The 27,674-nt window shown below is 39.7% G+C and overlaps 2 protein-coding genes and 1 long non-coding RNA gene across 3 annotated transcripts in view; 1 reads left to right on the forward strand and 2 right to left on the reverse strand.

Moving 5' to 3' along the window:
- Positions 1–164: 164 nt before the first annotated feature.
- PTGER4 (prostaglandin E receptor 4) lies at positions 165–11,110 on the forward strand. Its single transcript, XM_084503219.1, has 2 exons — positions 165–1,124; positions 8,976–11,110. The coding sequence occupies exons 1-2, from the start codon at positions 294–296 to the stop codon at positions 9,567–9,569; spliced, it is 1,425 nt and encodes a 474-aa protein (XP_084359345.1). The 5' UTR covers positions 165–293; the 3' UTR covers positions 9,570–11,110.
- Positions 2,124–7,930, reverse strand: LOC311426685. Its single transcript, XR_014686970.1, has 2 exons — positions 7,799–7,930; positions 2,124–3,296 (listed from the first exon to the last, which is right to left on the reverse strand). It is a non-coding gene; the product is annotated as an uncharacterized lncRNA (long non-coding RNA).
- A 3,309-nt stretch (positions 11,111–14,419) lies between the features above and the next one.
- Positions 14,420–27,674, reverse strand: part of TTC33 (tetratricopeptide repeat domain 33) — a 51,318-nt gene continuing 38,063 nt past the window's right edge. Inside the window, exons 3-4 of the mRNA XM_084503789.1 lie at positions 26,526–26,657; positions 14,420–17,257 (exon numbers count right to left, since the gene is read on the reverse strand). Coding sequence (XP_084359915.1) covers positions 16,907–17,257; positions 26,526–26,657 — 483 coding nt within the window. The 3' untranslated portion in view covers positions 14,420–16,906. The remainder of the gene's footprint in view (positions 17,258–26,525; positions 26,658–27,674) is intronic.

The raw sequence follows: 27,674 nt of genomic DNA on the forward strand, positions 1-27,674 counted from the left end.
CCCGCCGCCACCTGGAGCCCCCGCCGCTGCCGCTGAGAGGGAGAGGGGCGGCGAAGGACGCGGGGACCCGCGGGGATCCGGTGCTGGGTTCGCCCCGCTGCCAGCCGGGGCTGCCCCCACTTCGTCTCCTCTCACGATTTTTTTTTTTCCTTCCTCTTTTTTTTTTTTTCGCCTAAACCACACCGGCTCTTTCCCTCCCCCCTCTTTTGCAACCTCCCCGCTTTTCCTCCCCGATTCCTCCTTTGCTTTTTTTTTTTTTTTTCCTCCCCTTGCCTCCCCTCGGCTCCCCAGCCATGTCCTTCAGCCCCACCATCATGCCACCTGCCAACGGCTCCGCCAATGGGACCGCCGGCGGGGCCGAGGGCGGGAAGCCCCCCACCATCCCCACCGTCATGTTCATCTTCGGCGTGGTGGGCAACCTCATCGCCATCGTGGTGCTCTGCAAGTCCCGCAAGGAGCAGAAGGAGACCACCTTCTACACGCTGGTCTGCGGGCTGGCGGTCACCGACCTCCTGGGGACCTGCCTGGTGAGTCCGGTCACTATTGCCACTTACCTGCAGAACCGCTGGCCAGGAGGAGACGCGCTGTGCGAGTACAGCTCCTTCATCCTCCTCTTCTTCGGACTGTCCGGCCTCAGCATTATCTGTGCCATGTCAATAGAGAGGTACCTGGCCATCAACCATGCCTACTTCTACAACCATTACGTAGATAAGAAGCTGGCGGGGCTCACGCTCTTCGCCATCTACGCTTCCAACGTCTTGTTCTGCGCCCTCCCCAGCATGGGGCTCGGCAAATCGACCCGGCAGTACCCTGACACTTGGTGTTTCATAGACTGGCGAGCAAAGAAGGCCACTCATGCGGCGTATTCCTACATGTATGCTGGCTTCAGCTCCTTCCTGATCATGGTTACAGTGATCTGCAACATCCTGGTCTGCGTGGCCCTAATTCGCATGCACCGCCAGTTCATGCGACGCACATCCCTAGGGACAGACACCACCTCCAGCCGCTTATCTGACTTTCGCAGACGCCGGAGCTTCCGTCGGATGGCCGGAGCAGAGATCCAGATGGTTATTCTGCTCATTGCCACTTCCCTGGTGGTGCTCATCTGCTCCATTCCTCTGGTGGTGAGTAGCATTGTGCAACCCTTCTTCTTCTATCACCCACATTGCTGAGTCTTTTCTCCTCCTAGCCTGTGCCTGTAGGACAGAATCCCATTTAGCTGGTGCCGCAAACTCTAGGAGTAATTTTAGTGCAGTTAGCATGCATACATGGTGATAGAAGAGAGTAGTACTGGTTTATATTTACAAGAAAAGAAACACACTCATCCCAAGTCCTAGGCTCCTTTGATTGGCTGACATACAGTGCCAAAAATTCTTAACAAATTTTCCACCGTTTAACTGGAATCCACACAGCACAAGTCTTATTGAGAGCTAAAGGCACTTTAAAGTTCACTTCCAAAATTAATTTGTGATGAGTGAGGTTTGGGGCTGGCCCACACTGCTGGATGCTTATTGTGTTTTTAAAATAGGCACTCTGCTGATGAAGTGTACAGCAGTCCGTAGGATCTGGCAGGGGGAGAGAGTTGTCTTCGCATGGCACCAGCAAGGTGCAGAGCACTTTGTGCCCAAAACCAGAACTGAGGTCCCATCCTGAAGGATACACTGGGGTTAGATCCCGTGCATTTACAGCCCTCAAACAGGTCCCCAGTGTTGGAGGTCTAAATGCAGTGGAGCCGCTTGGTGTAATTTTCTGTTAAATGGGAGTTGGAGGATTCTGGCCCACATGGAGCTAGAGATCATACCAAAATGCCAGACAACATTACCACTAACCATTTGCTAATTTTCTGAAACAGCTGCTACAATTACTGTCATTGACTTGAACATGCAGGATCTACTTTCTTCTATTCCTCCACCTTATCTCAAAGGAAGACAAAAAAAAACCACACCAGCTCGAGGCTCAGTTCTTGCTTCCCACCCACCATAGTAAAACTTGGCGAACTTCTCTCCCCTTCTGGCTCAGAAACATTAAACAAGCAGCTGGCTTGCCTTACTCGCCACCTTCCAAAACACATTTTAGGGAGCCAAGCACTGCTTCTTAGACAGAAAGTGTTTTTGGAAGATGGATTGTTTTCAGGGAGTTTATTGTAGGTAGGAACTATTCTGCAATCTCAGTGTCATGGAGGGGTTGTGATGTGCGTGAGAAGCAAGTGACCAGCTGGGGATGCGAAACAAACAGGCTACAGCTCAGTAAGGAAGTTCAGAAAAATACGTCTGAAAGCTCGGAGAGGTCAGTGAGTCCATCCCCCTGCTTCAAAGGAGGGTGTAACTGCAAGGGTCAGGCCAGTTTTGCCACATTACTAACATAAACAGGAGCCAGTGGAGTGTGGCTTTGCTGGAGCACCAGTGCTCAGGCTGTCGCTGAAGGCTGTCTCCCGTCCCGCAGCGCTGTGTCACTTTGCGTGGTGCCACGGCATAACCGGGCACTTTCCCGTCCATTTATTGCTCGTCGCCTAAAGGAAATCAAAACGTGCCATTTGAGTTGTGCACAGGCTGCCTCTGAGCGGCACGCGTGTTAGATCGAGGAACCTCACGCAACCTGTTCTGCAGTCCAGCACCAGAAACCTCACGGGTAAGCCGACTTGCCACACTGGAAGGAATCAGGTTGTAGAGTGGCCAAACCCTGAGAGTACCCATGGGTCCACAGTACTTAATGCAATTAATCTAATATTGTAACAGCTACTTCACAAAATAACAATATGCTGTCTTCAAAAGAGATGCTGGTAAATGCATAGAATGGGTTCTGGGAATTAAATGCAATGTCACAACACAGTGCAGGGTACCAGCTGATGGACTTCAGCGGTGTCAGGAAAAAGCCAAAACCTTATCCCACGGAGGACTAGCTAGAGAACAGCTGACTGAGAAATGAAATTGTTCGTATACATTAGGAGCTAGGGAAGCTTTTATAAAATCTCAAAAAAAAAAAAAAAAAATCAAGAGGGAGAGATTGCCAGAAAGGAAACTAGATTGTTGACACTTAAAATTAATGAACTTGGGTGGGGCGAGAGATTTATTATTTAAACAGTAGCTGGTGAACACCTTAGCATGTGTGAAGGTGCGGGTGACAAAGTTCTGAAGCTCTCTCAGACCTTGATTTCACTTCTTACAAAGGCATGGTGTTGCCTCGAGAGTGCTCACATATGGTAGCTTTTCTCAGCTAAAGCCGCAGATTTCTTCTGTATGTAAAATGAGGTAGAAGATTGTCATTTCACTATTTCCGTACCTCACTCCGATGCATGACTAGGAAAAAAAAAAAAAGTTTTTTTTTAAAACACGTATAGATACATCATTACAGTGTCCAGCATGGTTAAACTGCTTCATTGTAAAGGCAGCTTTTATCAGTCATTTGCCTCCCCCTGTGGAAATAACCTGTACCCATTTATGTTTCTTTATACGGTGATGCACTGCTGCATATGTGTATTAAGCCCTCTATGTTACTTATGCACTGAGGTTAAGCATTCCAGGATAAGCTCAGAGAAGTGACACCTTTATGCTGTAAATCCTTAGAAAGAGCCACCAGCAGAGACAGGAAAATCACTCATATACACATACATTTTCATGACGCAGACGAGTTCTTCTGAATTAAGCTAGGGAGCCCTCACCACAGAGGAGACTGAAAGGTGCGTTTATAACAGGAGATCCTGGCGGGCACCAAGAACATACAAGTAGTAAGGTGGTGGTGGTGGTATGATTCAGATACACAAAGCAAGCTCAGAGGTTGCTTTGTGACTGAAATTTTCTGATGAGCTGATTTCCTACTGATGATTTCAGCTGAATAAACTATCACTGAAGTCAAAGCAACTTCAGAAAGAGAGACGTAAGCTTCTAACTTTTTAGAATTAACACTTTCACAAGACAATAAACAAGTACACAGAGGCAGTCCAGCAGACTGTATTTACTAGGGTTTAACAAAAATTTTCACGTCTTAAAATACTAAATAGACCTGAAATAATAAGAAAAGGCTTGGCTTGGTTTAAAAAGTGGTTAAAGAAAAGCAAGCTGAGTCACAGAGAACAGACATTTTTAATAATGAGTGATTTATTGATTTAGTGATTTATTCATAAAATCAATAAAATTTTACAGTGACAGCTACTATAGCAAAATTATTGAGCATTGTACAAAACACTGAGTGAACTTTGCAGAGATAAAGGCTGATCAAATTTATCAAGGAAAAAAAAGATGAACAAAAATCATTAGAGAAAAAAATCTTCTGATATAAGATTCTGATATAAGATGTGAATAAGATAAGAATCTTCTGATATGTGTTCTCAGTGTACAGAAAGTGGTGTGGAAAGCATGAAGAAGAATCTTACAATAGTTTAAAAATGAAATAAGGAAAAAAATACACAAATTGCATGCTGCCTCCTTCCTGCACTCCACATTGGTTATTTTATCTTTTAAAAATCTGTGAGTTTTTAGAAAAGAGAATTAGACATATTTAAAAGTAGGGGATGAGTTTCATGAGGAGGGGAGGGGGGGTGTCAAGAACGTATTAGAAATTGCTAGCCAGCCTTTTAAAAAAATAAAAACAACTCTTTCGAGTGTACATAAGCACATAGTATTCAAACTCCAGTTCACTCCAGCAGTCTTTCAGACACTTGTAGATTTTTAAGTATGTGACTTTTTCTGATCCTAACCACTGAATATTGCTGAATTGCAGTGAAATTGAAAATAAAATGCTGTGTTTCAAGATGTACATGTATTTGATCATATAAAATAATCAAAGGTTTCTAACTTAGTGTTTAATTGATCTAAAAGATTGGATTTTCTTTTGTTTTGTTTTGGCTTGTCTCTGAAGTACAGGGGCTGTCTGCAGCCAAAAACAGCAAGGTGGCAGGCATGATTTTTGAGCAACGGAGTGATCTGCTACAGCAGACACCAAACCCTTGAAGGGCAAAGGGTATTGGCTTGCGGAGCTGAAAAACTTGTTTCCTGCTTTCTACTCTACAGATTTTAAACTTATCCTATCAGTATGTGGGGAGATTTTACGAGGACAGGTAGAAGCTATGAAGATAACTACTCCTTTAATTATTCTGGAACAATAAGTATGTTAGTTACTTTATCATACTGCATAGGAATAGAAGTCATGATTCACATTCATATTTAGTAAAAAATAAAAGCATCAAAACACGCAGGACTATGATGTACAACTACCTATCGCTTCACCATAAACTCAGTGCACCATGAAGCAACGTGCTTCTTAACACAACTGCAAACAAACCACAGATACTTTCAAAATATGTTGCCTGTATTCTGTGGCTGCAGATGTAACATTTAAACCTCATTCTATTGAGACTAGAATTGTTCCCATTCGCTTCTTTAATCAGGATTTTAAACTGCAGAAATTCAAGCACAGCTTAGCTAACACAGTAATGAATTCCACTTATATGGGACTTACTAAGAAGATGCAAGGCAATATCCTTCATTATGCTTCATCCTGTAACAGAAGACTTGTAGCCAAAACAGGATACATCTCTTACTGTTAGTGTAGACGATACATTAATAAATGCTCTTTCTTTACCAGGTTGTAAAGAAATCATACAGTGACATTCCAACACAGATTAATTTGTACCATACTGTGATTAATATGTAATCCATGCAATAGATCTGAACTGATAAATGCATTTGACATTTTGGGGGGCTGCTAAGAAAAAAAGTGGCACCTTTCTGTGAAACTGAAACAGTTTTGTACAGTCCACAGTTTTCAATAAGTAGATCCATTTTAGGAATCTCTCACCTACACATCACATATCTGTCACAAGGAAATAAAGCATACAGAGATAACATAAAGCAAGCTGTGCAATTTGTGATTGTACTTTTCAACCACAGCGTCAGCACTTAAAGACATTTTTGTCTTTCCGTAAACTCTACCGGGCAGTCAGAGAAAGGTGAATCAGGTACTTGAGCTTCAGGTGGTGCTTATCAAAGGAACAATCCCACTATTAAGTCACTGATGTGTAACTATAGGTCTAACTTTAAAAAAGAAAAAAAAAAAAAAAGGTAAAATAAAAATCAGGTCTCCAAAGTTGGTCTGCATACTTCAGCTGTCTGCAAAGTGTGCCTTCTGGTTCTGCGATGTGCATGAATTTGTCAGTAAATACCTCTCCCTGTCACACCTCTGATATTCCTGGCAATGACTGCATGTAGTTAGCATGAGCTGCTAGCAGTCCTCCACTCCCACAACACTGTCCTTTGGATTCCTGCCTCTCAGGACAGGTACCCTTCCCGTGATCAATGGTTAGATACGTCGACCAGCATTTACACACCTTCAGGGTGCATTCCCTTTCATAAAGGAAAATCTCAGCACAGAAAAAGGAACAGCATCTGTAAAGAAATGTTATGGCGCAGGTCAAATCCTTAAGGGAAATTGGTTCTTCATGTATTTATGACCCCTTACTATCTTTTCTTTTTGTGGGGTGGGATGGGGGGCAGAGGGAATCTCACACACGTGGCCAAGGCGATTCCAAGGACAGCGTTTAGCTGATGCCGTCGTCTCAAAAACTCATTTTTCAGCGTTTCACGTTATGGAAACCTGACGGCCGCTTTTCAGGTTCAGAGCTTGTGTCAGTAAGTGCAGCTCTACTTGCATAAGCTTATGCAAGTCCCGGCACTAATCCCCTCCTGCAGTGTTTATCACTGGCAGTGCATTGGCATTTGCTGTCCCTCCCTTGGCTGCAACTGCTGCCCGTGGGAATGGGAGCAGCCAGCACGAGCTGCGGGTACCCCGGCCGCCAAGCTGGGATGCTGCGACTGCGGGACATCTGTGCCACCTAGCGGTGCGCTCCTGCAAGCTGCACTCAGCGCAGGGCAGGGGAAGGCTTTCCTGGACACCACCTCCGAAAGCCCACGGCAGGAGATTTCAGCAATGATGTGCCTTTTTTAAAGAAAGAATCCTCAGTGAATGCCTGCTAAACTGCACTTACGGATCTGGGGCTCTGGAGGGACTGGTCTTCTCTCAGCCAGCAGTACACAGAGTTCTGTAGTGATGGATATCAGATAAAAGTGGCAGCAGTTTGGAGACAAGCAAAATAACGAAGAAAAAAAAAAACAAAGAAAAATAAAGAAAAACCAGACAAGATCTACATGCGTAGGAATATGCTTTAAAGCACTTCAATTGCGTGTGTGGCTTAACAGAAAAATCAGCTCAGCAAATTAGCTGTCAAAAAAACATCTGCAATGTTAGAAATAATTAGGAAAGTAACAGAGAGTAAAACTCAGATCATTATAGTTCTGTATCAATTCAAGATTTTCCCATATTTGGAATTCTTTGTGAAGGTTTTGTTACCCGTAAACCCATACAAAAGTACTGAGAAAGAAAATACAGATGATCACCAGTTTCACACTCACTGATTTGAGAGAGACCGTATGCATAGGACTTCCAAAGAAGCACTCTACATTATTTTAAACATACTTTGTTTGTAGCTTTGGAGCACATTCAAGCTCTGAATCCTGACAGGCAGAATACCATCACATTGCCCTGCTGCAGGAAAATTTCTCGGACAGATTTGTGAATTTTTTCACCAGGAATCACAAGCATAACTTCTATAAAAATGACTCAAGGAGGCCGTTCTAGTTTGGCTGTTGTTTAAATGCTTGTCTTCTTCCTTGCCTGTAACCTTCTCCTAGGTAGGCCTTGATTCATTTCAGGAGATAAGCCTGAGACTTTAAAACATCCCTACTTTTGCTACTAGATTTTTACTGTATCACATAAAAAGAGAAGTAATACATTTATTTAGACTTACCTTAAGAAATCCAAAGTAAACAGCATGTTCCATTATCCCGTCTTTTCAGTGGCTTTCTTAGGCCTTCCTAAAATGCAGGACACTGCGTAGGTCTTGCTAAAACAGAGCAGCTATTTGGGACTGATAAACAAACTCATATGACATCATGCTCTTTAGGGACACTGGAAAGATAACAACAACTCATGTCAAAGAACTGGCCTGTGCCTTAGAACAGCATTACTGAAGTGGCCCCAAATCCAGGGTAGGAACATAGGGACTGTTTGGTTGGTTTTTTTTAGATTCAGAGGAAAAACTTGAAGGAGGCATTTCTGTGTAGAAGGCAGGATCCTGTCTTAAATTTTGTGCATGATAAACTGAAAGTGCTAATTCAAAAGGCAGATTCAGAATCTCCAATTCCTAACTACTTGATAAGCATTTTTACGGTTTTCTAAGTAGAACCCAATGATGGCTCATGTATGTGAGCAAAGCACTCCAGTCCAGTCCAGTCCAGTCCAGTCCAGTGCTGGAATCATCTCATCATCTTGACCTATTAAAAATCTCCTAACTAGGGGACCTTTCTTTTTGTTCCTTTATTTTTTTGGCCAAAACATGCTGCAACAAACCAACAGCTGAAAGTATACAAACAGTTCCAGTAAGGACAGGTGCCAGAAAAAAGGTATTTCTAAACTAGGGGATCAACAGCTCTGGGCTCATTTCTGGAAGTTAACATACCTGGATTATAATATGGGTTTCAGCTTATTTCTAAACATGCAATTATTAGACCCCTACCGGAGGAACTGATTAGCCTCTTCAGTGAACTCAGATATCCCTTTGCAGATAGCGTAAGACTTGAGATATACTAAGGAAGCAGGATACAGGTCTAAATCTTTGTTCCTGGGTTATATCCATCAACAAAGAAGTTGCAAAAGCAGCAGCCCAAAACTGAAGGTTGAAGGATTAATTATGAGGGGAGCAGGGAGAAAGAGCCATTCTTTTCCTACCTGTAGCATGGAAGATCAATTTACAACAGCTTAATCTCTGATTTTCTTGCCATTTCCAAAAATAAATTACTTTGCCAGGTTCTTCTCATGTTCTAGCCTGCAGATGTAAATCAAGATCTCTGCTTCAATACGTAAACTTTGATTTCCTGATGTAATTGTAAAATTGCACCTTTTTCCTCCCCCGTCTCTCTGGGTAGGTCCGTGTCTTCGTGAACCAGCTCTATCAGCCCGAATTAGTGGAGGATGTGAGGCAAAACCCTGACCTGCAAGCCATCCGCATCGCCTCGGTGAACCCCATTTTGGACCCGTGGGTCTACATCCTCCTCCGCAAGACTGTGCTCAGCAAAGCCATCGAGAAGATCAAGTGTCTCTTCTGCCGCATTGGAGGGGCCCGGAGGCAGCACTCGGGGAGCAATTTCAACTGCGTGGATGGCCGCAGGACCTCTTCCGCCGTGTCAAGTCAGTCACCCTCCTTCATCTCCCGTGAGCTGCGGGAGATCAGCAGCACCTCACAAACACTGCTCTATCCCCCGGAGTTAAGTGAAAGCAGCGTCGGGGGGCGCGTGCTGCTTCCCGGCCCCAGCGCGAGCCTGGCTCAGTCTGACACTACATCCGTAAGGACACTGCGCAGCTCAGAGACCTCAGACTCTTCACACGGGCAGGACTCCGAGAGCGTCTTCCTGGTGAATGAGATCAGGTCTGGCGGTGGGGCCAGCTCCACATCCAAGGGCAGCCCCCTCCAGGTCACCTTCCCCACAGAGACATTGAATTTATCGGAGAAGTGTATATAGCAACAAAAGGCATCGACCCTGGTGATCCTTCCCGGTACGCTGGAAAAACTGGTGCAATAGATAGGTATTCTGCCTATTCAAGGGGAGAGGGGTTCAGCTATGCTCCAAAGGGCTATTTTTCTCTTGCCATGTGATGGGTACATTTCTCTTAGACTACTGAGGACTGTGTGGAACAGACATTGGCGCTGCCATCAGAAATTGTACAAGACAGGTCTAATGGGACTGGAAACACGAACATGTCTTGTTCTGGGATGCAGGAGAGCTACTGGGCCTCTTGAAATAGGAAGACCCATCACTTTCTTTCTTTCTCTTTCCCTTTACAAATCTGGTAGAACTGTGTTTTCCTGTGGCTGCTCAACTATCAAGAGTGTAAGCTTCTGGTACTAGAGCAGAATGTGAGGCAGCTACTAGGAACTGGACAGAGCTACTCTGACAGCTGCCTGCAGTAGGATTTTAAAGTGTCTCACTAAAGCATGAAAATGTGAATTTTTACTGTTGTATATGTATCAGGACTGAAAATATTTAAAAGTCTATTCTTCTCTATGAGAAGGGTTCTTACTAATACCAGGTATATAGAAATGATTGCCAGCCTTCTCTTCCCCCAGTATTGCCTGCTGATAAGACATTCTTGTTTTAGATTTGTTATCCGTGCTACATTCACGGCCGATATAATTCTTTAGCTGAGAATACATAAACACTTTGAGTGAAATGGAAACATATGTACCATTGAGAAAAAGAAAACACATCCTTTCAGTTAAGAATATTCTATCAGTGTATGTACATACTAAAAAGCCAGATTTTATTTATGTGCTGAGAATGTTTCCATGTATAAACACATTGCTCCTCTCTGAGTACTTCGGCCCACATTCTGCACGCACTTAGGCACACACTTAATGTTGCCCGTCAGAGTAGCCCTTCCGCTGCCAGGGAGACTCCTTACATGTAAAGTTAAGGACATATAGAAGTGCTTTTAATATCAGGGCCTAAAACTTTCCACCCCTGGTTAATAGTCTTAATATTCACTTTAGTTAAAGCATCACTGATGTAATAAAGGTATTTTTTCATAACATTTATCATTTTACTTTAAATAGTAAATAGAATTTTATGACGCTGTAATCTGATATTCCACCAAATAAACATAAAAAAACATGGAAGCAGAACCTTCATTTAAAAGTGTAGGTTATATAGAACCATCTTCTGGTCTTGTACCTCTTGCAGATTATTTGTTCTTAGAGTTCTGATGACAAAGACATCACCCAAAACAGCTGTTAACCAGTGACAAAAGGACTTCTGGTGTTTTGTTTTGTAAGGGGTAGGTCTTGTTCCAGAAAGACCATTTACTAAAATAATTCTGTACAGATATTTGGAGGATGTTTTGTTAAATACTAAGCATGTTATGCTGCTTAAAGTGTTCTCATGTGAAATGCTTTATTGTAATGAAAATCTTGAGCCTTATGTTGATGGTATGTTTAAGCAGTTGTACTGACCAAAATCACTTTGGGGATAACAATTAAATGAAAATGTTCTGCTTGAGCTCAAAAGTTTATGAGAGTCTGCCATTCAGTGCCAACTCCTCACTTTAAAAAGCCACCCATTTGGAACACTTTGTGCTTAGCTACTCTCAAAACATACTTGGGTCTGGAAGTTTCCAAAACACCACAGAACAACCGCCATTAGCAAGAGGAAACCTCCTTTGAAAATGTCCCTGAGAGCATTGACACAGAGCCATGAAAATTTTTCACACAACAAAAAAAAATCAAAACCCCCACACAGTTAAACCTCAGGCCTGCTTCATTGTGTTCCTTTAACATGTGAGCACTTGTGCTTATTTACCTTCACGCGTGTAGGAAGTGAAGTTAAATCTGTGCACAAATATTTGCAGCAGAAGCCAATATTGCACTGATTAAGTTGGAGAACAGTATTACTCACGCTCCTACTGGAGCTACAGATAAAGATCTGCCTGGATTCTTTGCAATTAAATCACTTAACCATGGTCTGTTGCTTACTAGTGACCAACAAACAGAACACACTATTGCTGCCTTAGATAGGAAGCAGTACCTGGCAGAGCAGGAAGGTGGGACCGCCACCTGCAACCATGCAACCTACAAAAATACTGAACCACACCTTCACAGCTGGAACAAAACAGCAGAACAAGTTATTGGTATTGGATGCAATGACAGAAGGAAATATCTCCAGTGTATTAGAGTCCAGTATTTATATAAGGCCTATGCATTACTGATGGAAAATGCGTGTGTTCTGGAAGACTTTTAAGCAAGAAGAGACCATTGTAAGCAGCTCACCTTCCCTTAGCAAACACAAATAAGCCTGAAGTCTTCCTCTTGCCCTCAGTACTGAACTCAAGAAATCACGATCAACCTACAGATTAAAAAGTCTCATAAGCAATACTGGAATTGTCTATGAGAACTCAGTGGCAGTGCATGAAGACAAAATAGGAGCCCATCTATCACTTAGCTGCAAGCAAGGATGTTCAGAAGCAGCCTGGCTAAAAGAACCAGGCAAGTGTGCCTGTGTTTAGGGTGACAGACCACCAGTGTCTCTCTCCTCATGCCTGAGAGTCCTGATCAGCTTTGGAACCCTGCTTCATACACAGTAGCTTCCTTCCACTCCTCACCTACAATTATCCACATACTCTGTGATACAGTCTGTCTTCACATACATAGCCACTTTCATGTCCTCTGTGTGTTCACAGGAAATGCATTAATTCCCAGTTCAAAAACAAACCCAAATTTTTGTATCTCCCTGACTCCATCCTGTTGGTCCTATCACCAGCAGTCTCACACCCTCACTTCCAGCAGCCTGCCTCTGCCCACACACCCCCAGCCACAACTTCACAGAACCCTTTCCATCCATCCACGAGTTCTGCTAGACCTCCCACACCTGTACCACTCCCCAAACCCTGATCCCAAACTCAGTTTAAGCCCCTGTCCTGTGGCATGGTGTAGAGAATCTACCCACCACAGGTAGAGGAAACTCAGTATTTGCAGGAGACAAGTTTCTATGAAAATTAGTTTCAATCTCTGACAACAATATGTTAGCATTACAATTGGCCTTTTCTTCTGCAGTTTTCGAGCCACTCTCCCCCAAGCCTGTAGCTGTGCTTCTACATGTACATCTCTGCTGCCTACAACACGTTACCTAACCCAAATCCATGCTACAGGTGCAATGCCAGAACACTAATAATAATCCAACATAATCCACTATCTCCAAATGGTACCACCCATCATCCTAACCAAGAAGACTCCTACAAAACTTTTTACTCCGTATTCTGCTGCAAAACAACAGCATATCTGTGTTACTTATGGCAGATTTACTTACTTTTCAAGCTACTAAGCACCAACAGACCATTCCACTGCTAGGTCCCGTTCTAGACCTGTCAGCTTGATGAGATCTGGAATCCAAGTCTAAACCCCCTTCTTTCTGAACCCAAATACTCGATTCATTCCCTACCTCCAATCTTTCTCCTTGATCATTTACCCTCTACAATTTGTAGAGTTCCTAGAGTTGCTGCTCTTAGAAAGCCATCCCTCAAAACCAGGACAGCACATCTGTCAGGATCCAGCAGTAATCCGTGCTCATAAGCTTACTTGGCTTCTAAACTTGTCCTCTGTGGAAATACCACAGGGCAAGGACTCCAATCCACTTGAGAGCATGATTATTAACATGACACCAACCTACAATAAAATGCTTTATCTGCAATCTGACAATAAGCCAAGACCACATGCTTCTGCTTTCCTGAACCCCAGTCCTAACGTACCTTACTACAATTTCACAGCTGTTGTTAAGACCTAGAAATAAGCTAAGAGAGCACCAACCTTCAACACAAGCTTTTACCTTCTTCCCCTTGGTTTTAGGATCTGGGGAGCACTGACCTCACGTAGCCAGATAAGTTTTCAATGCTACCTTTTTCTCATCTTGATTCCAAACATCAACAGTTACTCTGAGAAATCTTAGAAACTAGAAGGCTAGAGGAAAAAAAATTGTTTTGCCTTCCATAACTATTTTTAAAATCCGGTCTCATATTATTAAATCCGAGTCACAGTTATCTGATCCATACTTTATCTTCCAGTATTGTCAGAAAGCATTTGTTCTCTCTCACTATAATCTATGTTTAATTTTTCAAAGATGTTTATCTCAGTCTGTACAGGTTGTATTCATCTACTCTATTTCAGCATTTGAAGTTAACTGCCAGTCAACTTAGGCTTCCTTTGTAGTCAATGGAAATAATTAAGCACCTTGGGAGGCTGATTCATCTAATTCAAAGATACTTATCTAGCAAGAGGCATATGAATGGCTCTCTAAGGCTGTGTATTTCTTTCCACTGGATATAAAAAGATTCAAACAGAAAAAATAAATGTTTAGCAGTGTTTAATAAATTAAGCAAGAATGAATCCCAGCTAAACTACCGTTGCCATTGAGATTTCCTCTTTAACTACATCATAACAATTCAGCATTTTCATATTCAATTCACATGGAAGACTAAGACAGAGGAGCTAGTGCAGCCACATCGCTGCTACTGATGATGATGAACAATAAATAAATAAACCCCTGCTGGCAAAGTGGCAGTGTACTTCACAAACACTCCATTTTTAATAACAAAGGCTTTATCCTTTTGATCCCTCTCATTTGGATACTCCTGAGAGATTCAAAACAGCTGACAGCTACCCTTTATTAACGATTTTTCTTGAGACAGTTGTGTTTTGTTTTCCGCTACAACTAATTAACACGTTCTGCAGAGACAGAAGAAGCCAGCTAATTAAATGAGTAACATCCTAAAGTGGCCAGTGTTAAACCTTATTCTTGTTACAACCAAAAGAATAAACAGGCATCACTAAACAGCAGAGAAGTCAGTATTTTATTCAAACAGATCCAGAAAATCCCATACATGCAAAACATGTCATGCTGTACAAAAAAACAAACAAACAAACAAACAAAAACCAGATGTTGCAATCACCAATTGTCAAACTTCATTCCAATTTGAGAATAGGTCACAGGAACTTTTCTGCTCCCTGTTTCAAGATGTCACGGTCATGACAATATCTAGAAGTCGTAACCTAATATCGTCAGAAAGGAAGTCACATTTACTGCTGGAGATGGCAACAACAACCCTTCAAGCCCAGCACAACTGTTGAGCCTGATGGTACAGATGCACACCCCTCTATTTAACTTTGCTCAACAGTGCTGAAGTCAATAGCAATTTTGCAAAGCATTTCAGTGGAATCAGATACAGTGATAAAACTGACCTCTGAAAGGAAGGAGGCAGTCCTTCCCATGTGAGTAAATACACAACACTGACACAAGCACAAAAGGCAAAGAAAGAAAAGATGTGTTTGATTATAGCAGAGCTCCTTCAAAACAGGAAACAGAAAACACCTTACAGCTTCTTGTACATTTCCTTTCTAGACAGAGAATGTCTCTTCTTTGAAGAACTCTGTCAAAATCCTTCTCACGCTAACTATTCCTATGTCTGAACAGGTTGTATTATTTGTTAGGAAAAAACAAGATGAAGAAGTTCTTCAACAAACGTGACTTTAAACTTGAATGAAACCATATCTAATCAAATGCCTATTCAACAAGCACTTATGAATCTATTTCAGAACTGAATGAACAAATAAAAATACATGTTGGTGATGTATTACACTTTTTATAAAATTAATAGTAATTGTTTTGGATAATTAGATGTTAAAAAGTGAAGATTATATGTGTCCGTGCTTGCACACTGATCTAAAATTCAGTGTTTGCAAAAGTCAACGCTTAGTCATGTAAGAAGAACATGGCAATTAAGTCTTTGAAAAGGACAATTAATTTCTGCAACAACTGTAAATGCCCTCTTAAGAATTTACAATATTCAACTGTACTATGCTCTGAGAGAAGTGATTTTTCTACAATACACCTTCTATTTCAAAAAACACTATGCTTCTTGAGGAAAAAGGATGTTATTGCCTTTAAAAATGTGTTACTTTGAAAATAGAAATCAAGTATTAAAAATGCAAAGATTTCAAAAGGTTCACCAGGCTACAAACCTCTTATTTGAAATGTGTGTTTTTTTTTCATGCAAAATATTATAAAAATTAAGTGGAAATGATATGTTCCCAATCCTGAATTTTCTAAGAGTTCCTCGGTAGACTGTTTTTTTTTCCAGTCCAGTTAGAAACCTATCGTCTCTGTCATGTCTCCCCTGAGAATGAAAAGAGAGTAGTCTTAACACAGAGCACATAAGAGAAACAGGTTGATTTTGTTTCTTTTAGCTGTCCATGTGAGGAACCAACACCCATCTTCCCCTAAAGAGAGATGAAGACCACGCAAACAAGTCTTTTAAGTCTCTCACAGTATGAAAACCCATAACCACCACAGCATCTAAAATCCAGAAAGAATACAAAAAGGGAGACTTAGACAATGCTGTCCTGAACAACTGGTTCACTGAAAACACACTTTAAATTCACAAGAATTATGAAAAGCAAATTGATTCCCTTATCAGATTAGCCTTACTAGGAAAAAAAAGGCTAAATGTAATACACTAGCCTTCAGACGTAACAATGTTCAACTCCCACTATTTTACTTTCAGTGGTGTTTGTAGTATAGCACTTAAGATAAGGAAAGGCCAGCTTCAGTCTCCACTGAATGTTCTTTCTTCTGGTGAAACGTTTAATAACAACTAAGCATTCAGGTGCTTGTTTGGTATAGCATGGCCTTTCATCTAATCAGAAAGTATTTATATATATAAAGTATTTAACCATTCACCTGTGAAGGCAACATGAAAGTTTCTACTGATTGTGCTGACTACAGAACAGATCCCAGGGCTATCACACACCAACACTCACAAAATGAAAATCTCTCTCTGCTTCACAGAAAACTTCATCATAGAAAAATTAATCTTGATGAAAATAAAGACTCCTGATAACAGAACAGCTCACACTAGCTCTAGGATAAATAATGCCAATGATTAAGGATTGAAATATGTTTTGCTTAAAATCTCTTTTCCTTTGCATTTTACATAAGAGCTCATTAATTTCTCAGAAAACATAGACATTAACCTGTAAATCCATGAAATACAGTAAGATGAATGTAGTTGCTAGAATGTAGTTAAGCATTTTAACATTGCATTTGTTCATGAGATTTTCAAAATCAGGTCTTGGCTTTTTTCCCCAAAAATATGGATTGAAGTACAACTCAGGTTATTGTTTTTTCACTTTACAAAAGAAAAATAATTTCAATCCTTTTATTTTGCAGCCTCCCCGGCTGCTTAAAAACCAAAAGACACCTAATGCAATAAATAACACTAGTTCTTGAAACAGTACTGACAAGACGTAAGGGTGGCCCTATCGGGCTCTGATAAAAAGGGTTTCATCAGGAGTTGTAGTGCAATTCTCCTTCTCAGTAACAGTTTCTACTGTGCCTGAAGCAGACACAATCACTACAGTTTTAGCTGCTGAAAGAGCTTTCTCCTTCTCTGCAATGGCAGCACATACCGCCACAATTTCATCACTTTCAAAGTCATAGTCTGGGATTGATGCTTGTGCCATCTCTCTTCCTTTGGCCAGTGCTTGCACTGCCTCAGTCTTTGTTGCCTTCTGCTGTTCATATAGTTTTCTTGCCCACGAAAGGTCCTCCTTCCATACTTCGGGGTTCATGGGAAAGATGTGTAAGGATACCTGAAAACTCCGAATTGCCTACAAACAGAAGAGAGAAAAAAACACAGATTGGCAACTTTAATGCCTACACATTTCACCACAGAAACTGACAGGAAAAAAAAAAAAAAAAAAAAAAAAAAAAAAAAAAAAGAGAGCACATTGTTCAAGCAAAGACAAAAATAATTTCACTCCAATCTGCTGTCTTTAGTGGAACATCCTCCCTGAACTCAAAGTTCAGTAATAGCATTACCCCCAGATAACTCTGCATGCAACTGTCTGAAAGCACAATGAATGCAGGAACAGATCAGGTACCTGGCAACAAAGGCACAACAAATAAGAGTTCACATGTCAAAAATAATACTGCAATTAAAAGGGTAAATGCCAAATCATTTTTGTTTTGATGGCTTTCTATCCCACTTTTCTCCTGGCATCAGATATATGGGAAGGCAAGTGTAAAGAGATGTGGTTTAAACAAATACAGAAAAGGAATGACTGGGATTTGAAGCATCGCTAACATCGCTCCTTTTAAATTAGCACGTAGTCATTTCACATGCAGACCTACTACTACAGTAATCCTACCCTCATGATAAGGAGTCTCTGTACCAGGTCAACTAAGCAAATTGGTTGCAAACACACTTGCTGAATCAGGCAAAAGTACACAAATGAACTTCCAATTTGGAGAGCTGCTCTAAGAAAGAAATCCTCTAATCTTATAAACCATGTAATATTAATAAAATTAATTAAGCATAGTTGACATTTTTTCTCTTTTCTTTAAGCTCAATCGCGAGAAATTTGGTAAATACAAATACCCAACAGAGACATATAAAAAATCTGTCTAATCCAGTAGAAGTGATAATCAGCAATAAGAAGAAATTGCTACAACATTGGAAAAATGCCAGAACAAAAATTAAAACTGTATTGGATTTATAATTATATTAACAATGGAAAGGTCAAGACTAACTTTATCTACTATGATTTACAGGTATGTACACACAGGAACATAACTAGTTCACATTTACTATTTTATGGTCAGTTATGATAGTAGCCACCTGAATGATGAAAGTCTTGCATGACGATGCACAGAAGCCTTCCCACAGGGTAGCAGATCAGTGATAATACTGCCGAATAGTATTTGGGAAAAGTTCCAGCAGCTCACATATAAAGACTTTAAAGACATGAACTATCATCAAATGATGTATTCTTTCATAATTTATAAATACTCAAAGGATGCAAATAAATTTGAAAAATCACTGCTTTTCATCTCCATTAACAGAAACTGCCAATTCATCCTTCTTCTGGCACAAAGTAATATACAACTCTGTATGACGTAAACTCAGAAGCAACAGACGAGAGATACAAAGCAGATTTTAAGTAATGTTGATTATGCTATCAGCATTATTGCTGTTATAATAGGCAGCCTTTCAGTTCCAGGAAAAAGGAATACTTTACTATTGGTCCACAGCCAGATCTGAAGTGTAGGAGCACGTTGGACTTTAAACAGGAGGAGTACAGTTTATTCTTGCAGAACAGTGTCACTTTGTTCAACTTTGCTTCCTTTAATTTCCAGGGATAGATGAGCTACATGTAAACACTAGATGCTCTTTTCTTTTTTTTTTTCTTTTTTTTTTTTTAATTTCTGTTAAACACAAAATATAAACAAACACCATCTGCCTTTAAACCTTCCATGAAAGAAGCCCTTTAATTAAAACCTTTCTATATAGTTATGTTCATGCACATTAAGCAACATTAAACACAGTAATCAAATACAGATCAATGTACAGCTACGTTTAATAGGCTGAGAAGCTGCCTTAATAATTGTATGATACAACACAAAACAATCCTTTTAGTAAATCTATTAGAAAAAAAAATTTGCATATGACATTGCTATAAGTAATATAGATTTGAAGTGGTGCAAAAGATCAGAGAGATTACTTTTAAAGCTACAACACAATACTGAAAAATGCTAAATTGTTATTTACGTAAAATCTCATGTTGCCATTGTAATTGCTTCTACAGTCATCAATTTCTATTAAGACAAAAGAACTGAAAATAACAGGAAGACAAAAATCCATAAGTATATCCCAAACTGCCACAGGTGGCAGTTAATCTATCCATCCGTCTAGAATATGCCAGATAAAATGTACAAAAGTGATTTATATTCCTATTTCTCATCTTGTTTATAACTTTAATCATGACAAACAGCTGCTGAAAGCAAACTGGGATGTATCTTACTTTAATCTTGTACTGAAGTCATTCACTCATTCACTTGGGTCAATTCAGGAAGTGCTACTTTCAAATCTCCTGCCGATGGAGATGTAAATCTCTTACTCAAATTATGGCCTTATGGGAAAATGTGATGGTGCTACATAAACTTGATTTTTTTGGTTTCAATTTAATGGGCAGCTGTGGTCTCAGAGACCTTGCATCTAAGGATGCCGTGATTTTAACTCAGTAGAGGTTCATGCATTTGTTTTGGTTCTTTGAAGAAGAGTGCTATAAAATCTACTGCATGACGTTCTAGCTTGCTGAGTTAAGAATCTGAAGAATTCGTCGTTTTTAAATATTTGCCATTTTGTCATACTATTGGGTTTTCTACTGCAAACAATCATCCTGTTATTCATCTCATGAGCAGAATCTCTCTTGCTGGTATGCAGAGTCTTTAAATGTAAAATGCAGTTTTGATCTGACTACAGTTATTAGTAACATGCTTTTATATCACATGGACCTAGTAATTGCTGCTACACAGTGACCGTTCCCCTTTAAAAAAAGTAAGAAAGCATAATCTTAAAAGATTATGCAGTTCACACATGTCCCCAGGGCTTAGACTAGGTTTTTATGTTACATCTGACAGGAGTCTAGCTGACCTATTTTAAAAGTTGTCCAACAGTGGAGATGAATATACATCTGTAAGTAATCTTTTTCCATTTTTGATGATCCTTACAGAAGGATTTTTTTCCAACATATTTTATTGCAATTTAAGCCTGTTATTTCTTGTACTATTCACAGTTAACGTAACTCATTTTTGCAGAAACCTTTAGTATATTTGAAGACACTGTCCAAATTCCTCTTTATATTTCTCTTCTTTAAACCCAAAGGAGTCAAATTCTTCCACATAATTTCACTCTAGTTTAATTATTTTTTATGACATAATCTGTATAGCAAATGCTTTTATTTTAATTTAAAATAGGCTAAAATGTCCTGTACAAGATTTCTGTTCTGATTATTTCTTCTTTCCAATAGACATTTTTTCACTGAAAATTTCTTTCCAACAAAAATAATTCTTCTGTATTCAAGAATGAGATGAACACCTTAGGTTTTGCCGTTCTTAAGTTTATAAATCCACTTTATTCAGAAGGTACAGTGTTTTCATGTGGAGAAATGACATGAAATACAGTAGGAAATTTTCCAGATGTGGAAGATTTTTGCATTAAACACACTGGAAATTGGCCACGCTATACACCTGTAAAAGTCGTTCTCATTTGCCAGACGTCTGAGGCAACAGCACTTTAGTTCTCCCACGCTGAACTTCTCCACTGCAGAGTATTCATACGGAGTGGATTAGGATGCATCATCCCCAGGGGTGACTCAGCATACATCCACCCTGGGCCACAGCATCTGAGGGCTGACACAAAAGGCCACAGGACGTGAGCCTGACATGCGTGACCCTGGAGCCACAAGAATACAGCAAGTACACAGTGGCCTCTGGCAACTAGTAGAAAATTTTTCCTCAGTTTCTTCGGCCCTGAGCCCATGTCTCTATACAGACTTGAGTTACAGAAAGTTTGTCAGTCACAGTGTCCACTTCAAGCTTCTCTTCAGTGTGCATGTTCACTCTGCATCTGACAGTGGCTCAGGCATGTCTGTCCTCTTCTACTTTCTTTGGCTGTCACCAATCACCTCCTTATTTTCCATGTGCCTTTGCACAGTTTCCAGAAGGATCTGCTCCTGGGCACAGAGGAAAGACTGACTGGCCTGTAGTTCCCTAGGTTTTCCTTTTTTCCTTTAAAAGTGGGGGTTATGTTTCCCCTCTTCCAGCTAGTGGGAACTTTACTGGACTGCCACGACTTCTCCAGTATGACAGGTAGTGGCTTAGCATCTATATTTACTAGTTAGTTCAGGACCGTGGATGCATCTCATCAGGTCCCATGGACATCCGAACACCTTTAGGTTCCTTCACTGGTCTCAGACATGATCTCATGGTCATCTCTTCATTCTCACGGTCCCTGCCTTTGCTTTCTCGAGCTTGGGCTAAAAGGCTGGAGCTCTCGCTTGTGAAGGCTGAGGCAAAAAAATCATTGAGTACCTCAGCGTTCTCCATACACTGGGGAAACTCATTTCTTCCTGGCCTTCTTTCTTCACAATCCTTATCACCTCTCTGCCTCTCTGCCTTATTATCCCTCAGTGAGTATCCTCAGAAGACACTGCAGCAAGCTCTGTACAAGTAATTGTTTTAGGCTGGCTCTGCCTTAGAGATCTGTACAGTATGCTCTACTGCATACATAAGCATAATCCAGGTTGATCAAGAGAATAAAATACTATCTCGTCAATAGAACTCAGAATATTTGACTTCTCTATTACCAAATTATATGGATAAAATTGTTACGTGAACATGTTCTAAAGAATGCCTATAAATCTGCTAGAATAGATCTGTTGAAAGAACACTTAAGCTTATGGAAATTTCCTTGCTCTTCTGCTTTACTTCCTGAAAATAAAAATAATCTCTGAGTAGATGACATTTTCATGCATTAAAATTATACATATATTTGATGGTATACTAAAATATATTTATGACTTCCAACAGTGTAAAAAAATAAATAAATAAAAATAAAAAATAAAAATAAAATAAAATAAAATAAATAAAAATAAATAAATACACTATAGGAGCTGGGGACTACATAACAGGTATAGGACCTGTTGGGAACCTTCCATTACTAAGCGGTATCTATTCCTGACTCGGACCGTTCAAAGCTGCTGAAAAGAATTTAACTCTTTTTATTTGACTAAGCATTTTATTTTCTCTCAAATTTTACTTTAATACCTCCCAGATACTATGTGCTAGAATGTGTAAGTGTCTGGCATGTAGTTTAGGATGGAGTCAGCAGGACAAAAACAAGCCCTGTGATTTTTTATTTTAAATCAATGTCTTTTATCAAGTCTTGATAAGGAAGGCAGTACCAGGCCAACTCCTGTTCTTACTCCTGTCATCAGAGTGGTTTCAAAGAGTGTTTATCAATACAGTGATAGGCACTTTATAAATATATATATATATAAATAAATAACAGAGCTTTTGTTTCACACTTCAAATGGAGTTACAAGAATTTCTAAGCCAAAATTATAAACCAAATAACTATTTTTAAAATTTAATTGGATCATTTTATTTTCATTTATGCACATAAGAATAGCAAGTGCTGACTATATTAGTATAATAAAGTTAAATATTCCATCAATGTGCATAAATAGTTGACTACAAAAATCATCCACACATTATGTTGGGCTTAGAAGGAAGATCATCAGAGCAGTGCAATTAAATATTTTAATCCCATGTAAGTCTATAAAAATAAAATCTGAGTTGTTTATTCCCTCAGTGTGGCAGGAACACAATCTGAAGTACAGGCTTTTTTTGCATTTCAGTGGAAGACCAACCATCAGTTATGAAGGCTACACATAAATGCCATCATGTTCTGTTAATGTTTCTTTTGATTCCCAAACAGATTCCAATAAAAATATAATAATTCCTCTTTGAATAACTGCTATCACTACACATAAAGACCTCAACACTATTTATTTCAGGAAAAATTAAAGGAAAAGTCTGATTTGAAGATTCATATTGTCAAGAGCTGATTTCTTTTACAGAATGCAGTCTCACTCTTACACAACCACCTACTTAGTAGTAACACAGCAAGCTGCATTCTTCTAAACATCAAGCAGCAAGCATCCACAGCTGGTTCATATTTACACATCTTCACAATCCTGAATATCCTAGCTTTGAAAACGAGGGCTCAGCTCACAATGGGGTAAACTTATGTCACAGAATGGTTGCAGCTGGCAGTGACCTTGGGAGTCACCGGGTCCAACATCCTGCTCAAGCAGGGACACCCAGAACTGGTTGCTGCAGACCATGTCCAGATAGCTTCTGAATATCTCCAAGGTGGGAGGCTAAGCTGCTTTTAGCTGGTCATTCCTTAATGCTGCCTTTGTTGTTTTTTGTCATTTGTTTGGTGGATTTTTGTTCTTCTTTTTTTTTTTTTTTTTTCAAATGAAAGCATGGGTCTCACTTTCTCTAATGGGAAGAATTGTTCTAATGAAGATATGAAGAAATTGCTACTGTTTAGACTGTCATCACCAATACAGTAAAACTCCCTTTTAGAAGCAAACATTTACAATTAGAGAAATATTGCAAGCTTGATTATACATTTCTGCAGTTTCTATATTCATGTTGCAGTTTACTCGTAAGTGTGCTTTTACAAACTGGTTTCTAGAATTTAAGAAATTACTACATCTTACTTGAGTTGCAGAAATTAAGTTCTGCTTGTTTGCATTTGTCACTATTGATTTACCGTACTTACTAAATTCAGAAAAAAGAACAAAATATTTCTTGTAAGTTAATGAAAACGGGGCTAATTTATCTCATTCTGTTTCTTTTCACCAGTTTGACAAAAAAAATCCTTCTTTTCATTTGAAATAAATGAATATCTTGTGTGGCACATTATTAGAGATTAGATTTGTTTGGAAGCCTTATTTTAGACAGGGGAAACAAGATCAAAATACAATAAATTGTTTTTCCTAAGAAAAGTGCATCATTTGTTGTGAAGTAATTAAAATGTTTACGACAGAACATTTGGCAGGATGTGGGTAGCAAAGAAACACATTGAAGGTTAGGAGGTGGGGGAAGAGAACTCAAATGATGAAACAGTAAAGCTGCACTGGAGAAGAGCAATAATTCCCAAATCTCAAACATTACTAAAACTGATGACGTTTATGTTTTATTAGGTTTTCTTTGTAAAAAATATAATGCGGTGGAAGATGAGAAAATCACGAAAAGCTAATGGGAAGAAGATAATTACAGCAGATCACTAGTTCAAGAAGCCTCCACAGGTTCATTATCTGAAAAATCATTTAACCTGTTAAGACTTCTCCAGTCTTTTAAAACTCCTTAAGGAATCTTTTAGGATTCCTTAAAAATTCATTCATTTGAAAATAGTGAGCATTATACCTCCCAAAGCACTTTTCTGTATGAGAACACCTTCATCAGAAGACAAATCAATATGTCTTAAACACACAGAAAAGCAAAGTAGAAACATCCCATGTCAGAGCACTGGAGAAGCCAATGGAAGGGAGCTTACCCTCCCCTGGGATCCCTCCTTGGAAAACAAAGAGACAAAAGCATTCAGAGGGCACAACCTACCTGGTGGTAACGCCACCTGTCTCTCTCAGGCAGTAAGGTCAACAAAACGTAACTACAGGTGCACCTACAGAAGTGTTTTGTTTCAGATCCATAATGTGCTTTGATGCAAATCTCTGACTGTTCCACTTAAAAGGATTTGGCTTGCATTGTGGAGTAGTCTCAGACAACATAAACTAGATTCCTTTGTGATTAAACTCGATGATGTACTCCGAGAGCACCTGAAGCTCCAAACAGAGCTAGTCTGAATTACAACAAAATGAACACTCTGTGGATAAGTCCCCAGCACAATTAACTTGAGATACCCACTTCTGTTGGCACGATGTGCCTATTTAATGCAGATGAAGCTTATAGGACCTGGTGAGCAGACCTGGTGGTATAACTAATAAGGGTAAATCAGTACCTATAATTTTCATTACTGTGATTGTAGCATTTTTTATAGAATAAGAAGCATCAGTTACCTTGCAGGAAATAACTTGGAATTTCCTGAGACTAATGTATTTAAAATCTCAGACATAATTTACAGTGACAATTTCAGTCACTTAAGGGAAAAAAAAAAGGATTTATAATGTATTTAAATGTATTTAAAATCTCAGACATAATTTACAGAGACAATTTGAAGCACTTAAGGAAAAAAGAAGGATTTATAGGTCGTTGATCCAGACATGACAGACCATCTGCCCTTACCTTCTACAACACAAAAGCAACAAAATGTCACCAGTTATTTGAGGTGATGCAGATATGTATGGATTTATACTAAATATTTCATTTTATCATAGTGTGACAATATAAAGGAGCACACTACACACACATCTGCAAAGCTCTGCTTTTGCCTTATGTTATTCTCACATTTTGGGACTGCTTTATTTTATTTTATTTAGTACCACTATAATAAAAAAAAAATGTTTACGCATGATTTGTTAGCCTCACTCAAAAAAAAAAAAAAAAAAAACATTTTTTTTATTCCTGAAAATTTTTCAGCCCTAACATTGCACCTTTCCAGAAATACTCTAATGACAAAATTATTTATTTCTACCAAACCGACATAAAGCTACTTTGTATTAGAACTAAAATCAAGACAGTATCTTTTTTTCTTTTTTTTAATCTAAGAGTTAGTGATGAGTTATTTTTCAAATGGACTTTTCTGAATGTATCTGAATTTAGAAGTTCACTCACTATGTTTCCACACTTTAACACGCAGAAAATTATTCCATTATAACCTGTAAACAGTGGGTGATTTGATGTGGGGGATGAGTCATCTGGTCACAATGTGGCCAAGACAGTACGATGGGACAGTACAGCTGCAGCTAGAGAAAAGATGCACTTGAGCTACTGCAGCACACCCCAGCCTTTTTACTCTCTTTTTAGCAAGAGAATCAACTTCACCCATCAATTGGAGTCAAGAAGCCACAGGGAAGCATGTAGGTGCATACGTGATTTGCTGCACCTGAAGCTGGAAAGTAGGAGACAGGAAAAACAAAAACGATGCTGGATGTCTATTAACAGCCATGTATAAAACTGAGGCTGAATTATCACCTGGGACTTCACAGGACCTTCAGCTTTAAAGCACTGTAGCGGTACAGCACCCAGAATGTAGTATGTGCAGTTATGTCAACATATTGTTACATAAAGCCATCGCTCAAACACAGCATGTTACACAAAAGGCTTTCAGCTTGACAAGTCTTGCACAAGCGCAGTGACATAACCACAAAGAAAGCACTTGTGAAAAACAACCAAGTAGAGGACGTACTGACAATTAATAGCAAGAACCTTCTTCCTTGCCTATTTTCAGGTTATTTAAAGATACTGAGCTACCTTGGATATTTCTGTACTTTCATTCTCTCATGCACAAATCAGAGGATGCAGTTTATAATTTTAGCATATCGATGTTGTCGATTTTCCTACCAGTGCTATCTCTCCTAATCCAAGCTGGGCACGTCCCAAAGTCTGCCAGGCATCCCAGGAATGTGGGTTTCTCTGAACAGCCATTTCTGCTGCATGCACTGCTGGAAACATTTCATGTAATGACATCAGGACCTATGGCAGAAAAATAAGAGGAATAAGAATAAACAAACTGAAAATGGAATTAAATTTTCCAGGATTACACAAGGAACCAGCCTTGTTTCAGTAATAAGGACAGGTTTGTCTCACCCAGGTTTTTATAGTTTACAAGACAGTTGCCTAATCTAAGAGTCACCCAGTGTCGCTCCATAGCTCACAGAGAGAAACAGGAGTGCTACAGGATGATCCATCTGAACAATTTACGCAACTCTCCTAGAAGTAGATGAATTGCTTCTGAAGGCATCCATGTCTCTCCCTCCCGCCTACAAATCCCACATTCTGTAAAAGAATAACAGAACTGTGATATTACACTAGAGCAGAAACACACTGAGAATTAATCACAATACATAAGCAAGTGCTGTTGCAAAATGCCCGTGTGTTTTTTTTAATAGAGAACCAAAATCTACCCAACACAGTTACAGTGCATGTGATACAACTACAGCAATAACCCTTGTAATTCAGCATGGAAACAACTGTAAAAATGATTATTTTATGTGGAGAGAAGGCTTTGCTATTGCAGAATGCTTTACTTGGATAGGAAGTAATCTACATAAAAACTGTTAAATGGTGGTTTTCTGAATCTGGAAATCTCATTTACTCAACAAACACTACAGGTTAGTGTGAGCCTGTTACCAAAGCATCCTGTCCCTTGCACTGAATCTCCATAACTAAGCCTATAAATCATAGCTAACAGCACATATCATGTCTCAAAGCTTGCTTTATTTTTCCAAGACCTCCATGAGACTGGCATGTTACCTGAAGACCTGCATCACTCTGAGATCATGATTTCAGACACCCGCATGCTATGGTGATAGATAACAGTGTAAGAAACAAATGAGAACTGCATTCCAACAGTATGATGAAAATATGAACCACACAAGTACGACTCATGTGTGGGCAACCACTTTCTTCCCAACTGGTCAACCCAGAAGCATGACAAATAATATCAGAGCACATTCTCACTGCTGCTAAAGAGTAAAACGCAGTTATTTA

The sequence above is a fragment of the Aythya ferina genome (assembly GCF_964211825.1).
Source record: "Aythya ferina genome assembly, chromosome: Z".
NCBI lineage: Eukaryota > Metazoa > Chordata > Aves > Anseriformes > Anatidae > Aythya > Aythya ferina.

Coding starts and splice junctions, on each gene's coding strand:
- PTGER4 (XM_084503219.1), top strand. CDS start 294: ATGTCCTTCAGCCCCACCATCATGCCACCTGCCAACGGCTCCGCCAAT. Junction 1,125..8,975: donor TCTGCTCCATTCCTCTGGTG/GTGAGTAGCATT, acceptor CTCTCTGGGTAG/GTCCGTGTCTTCGTGAACCA.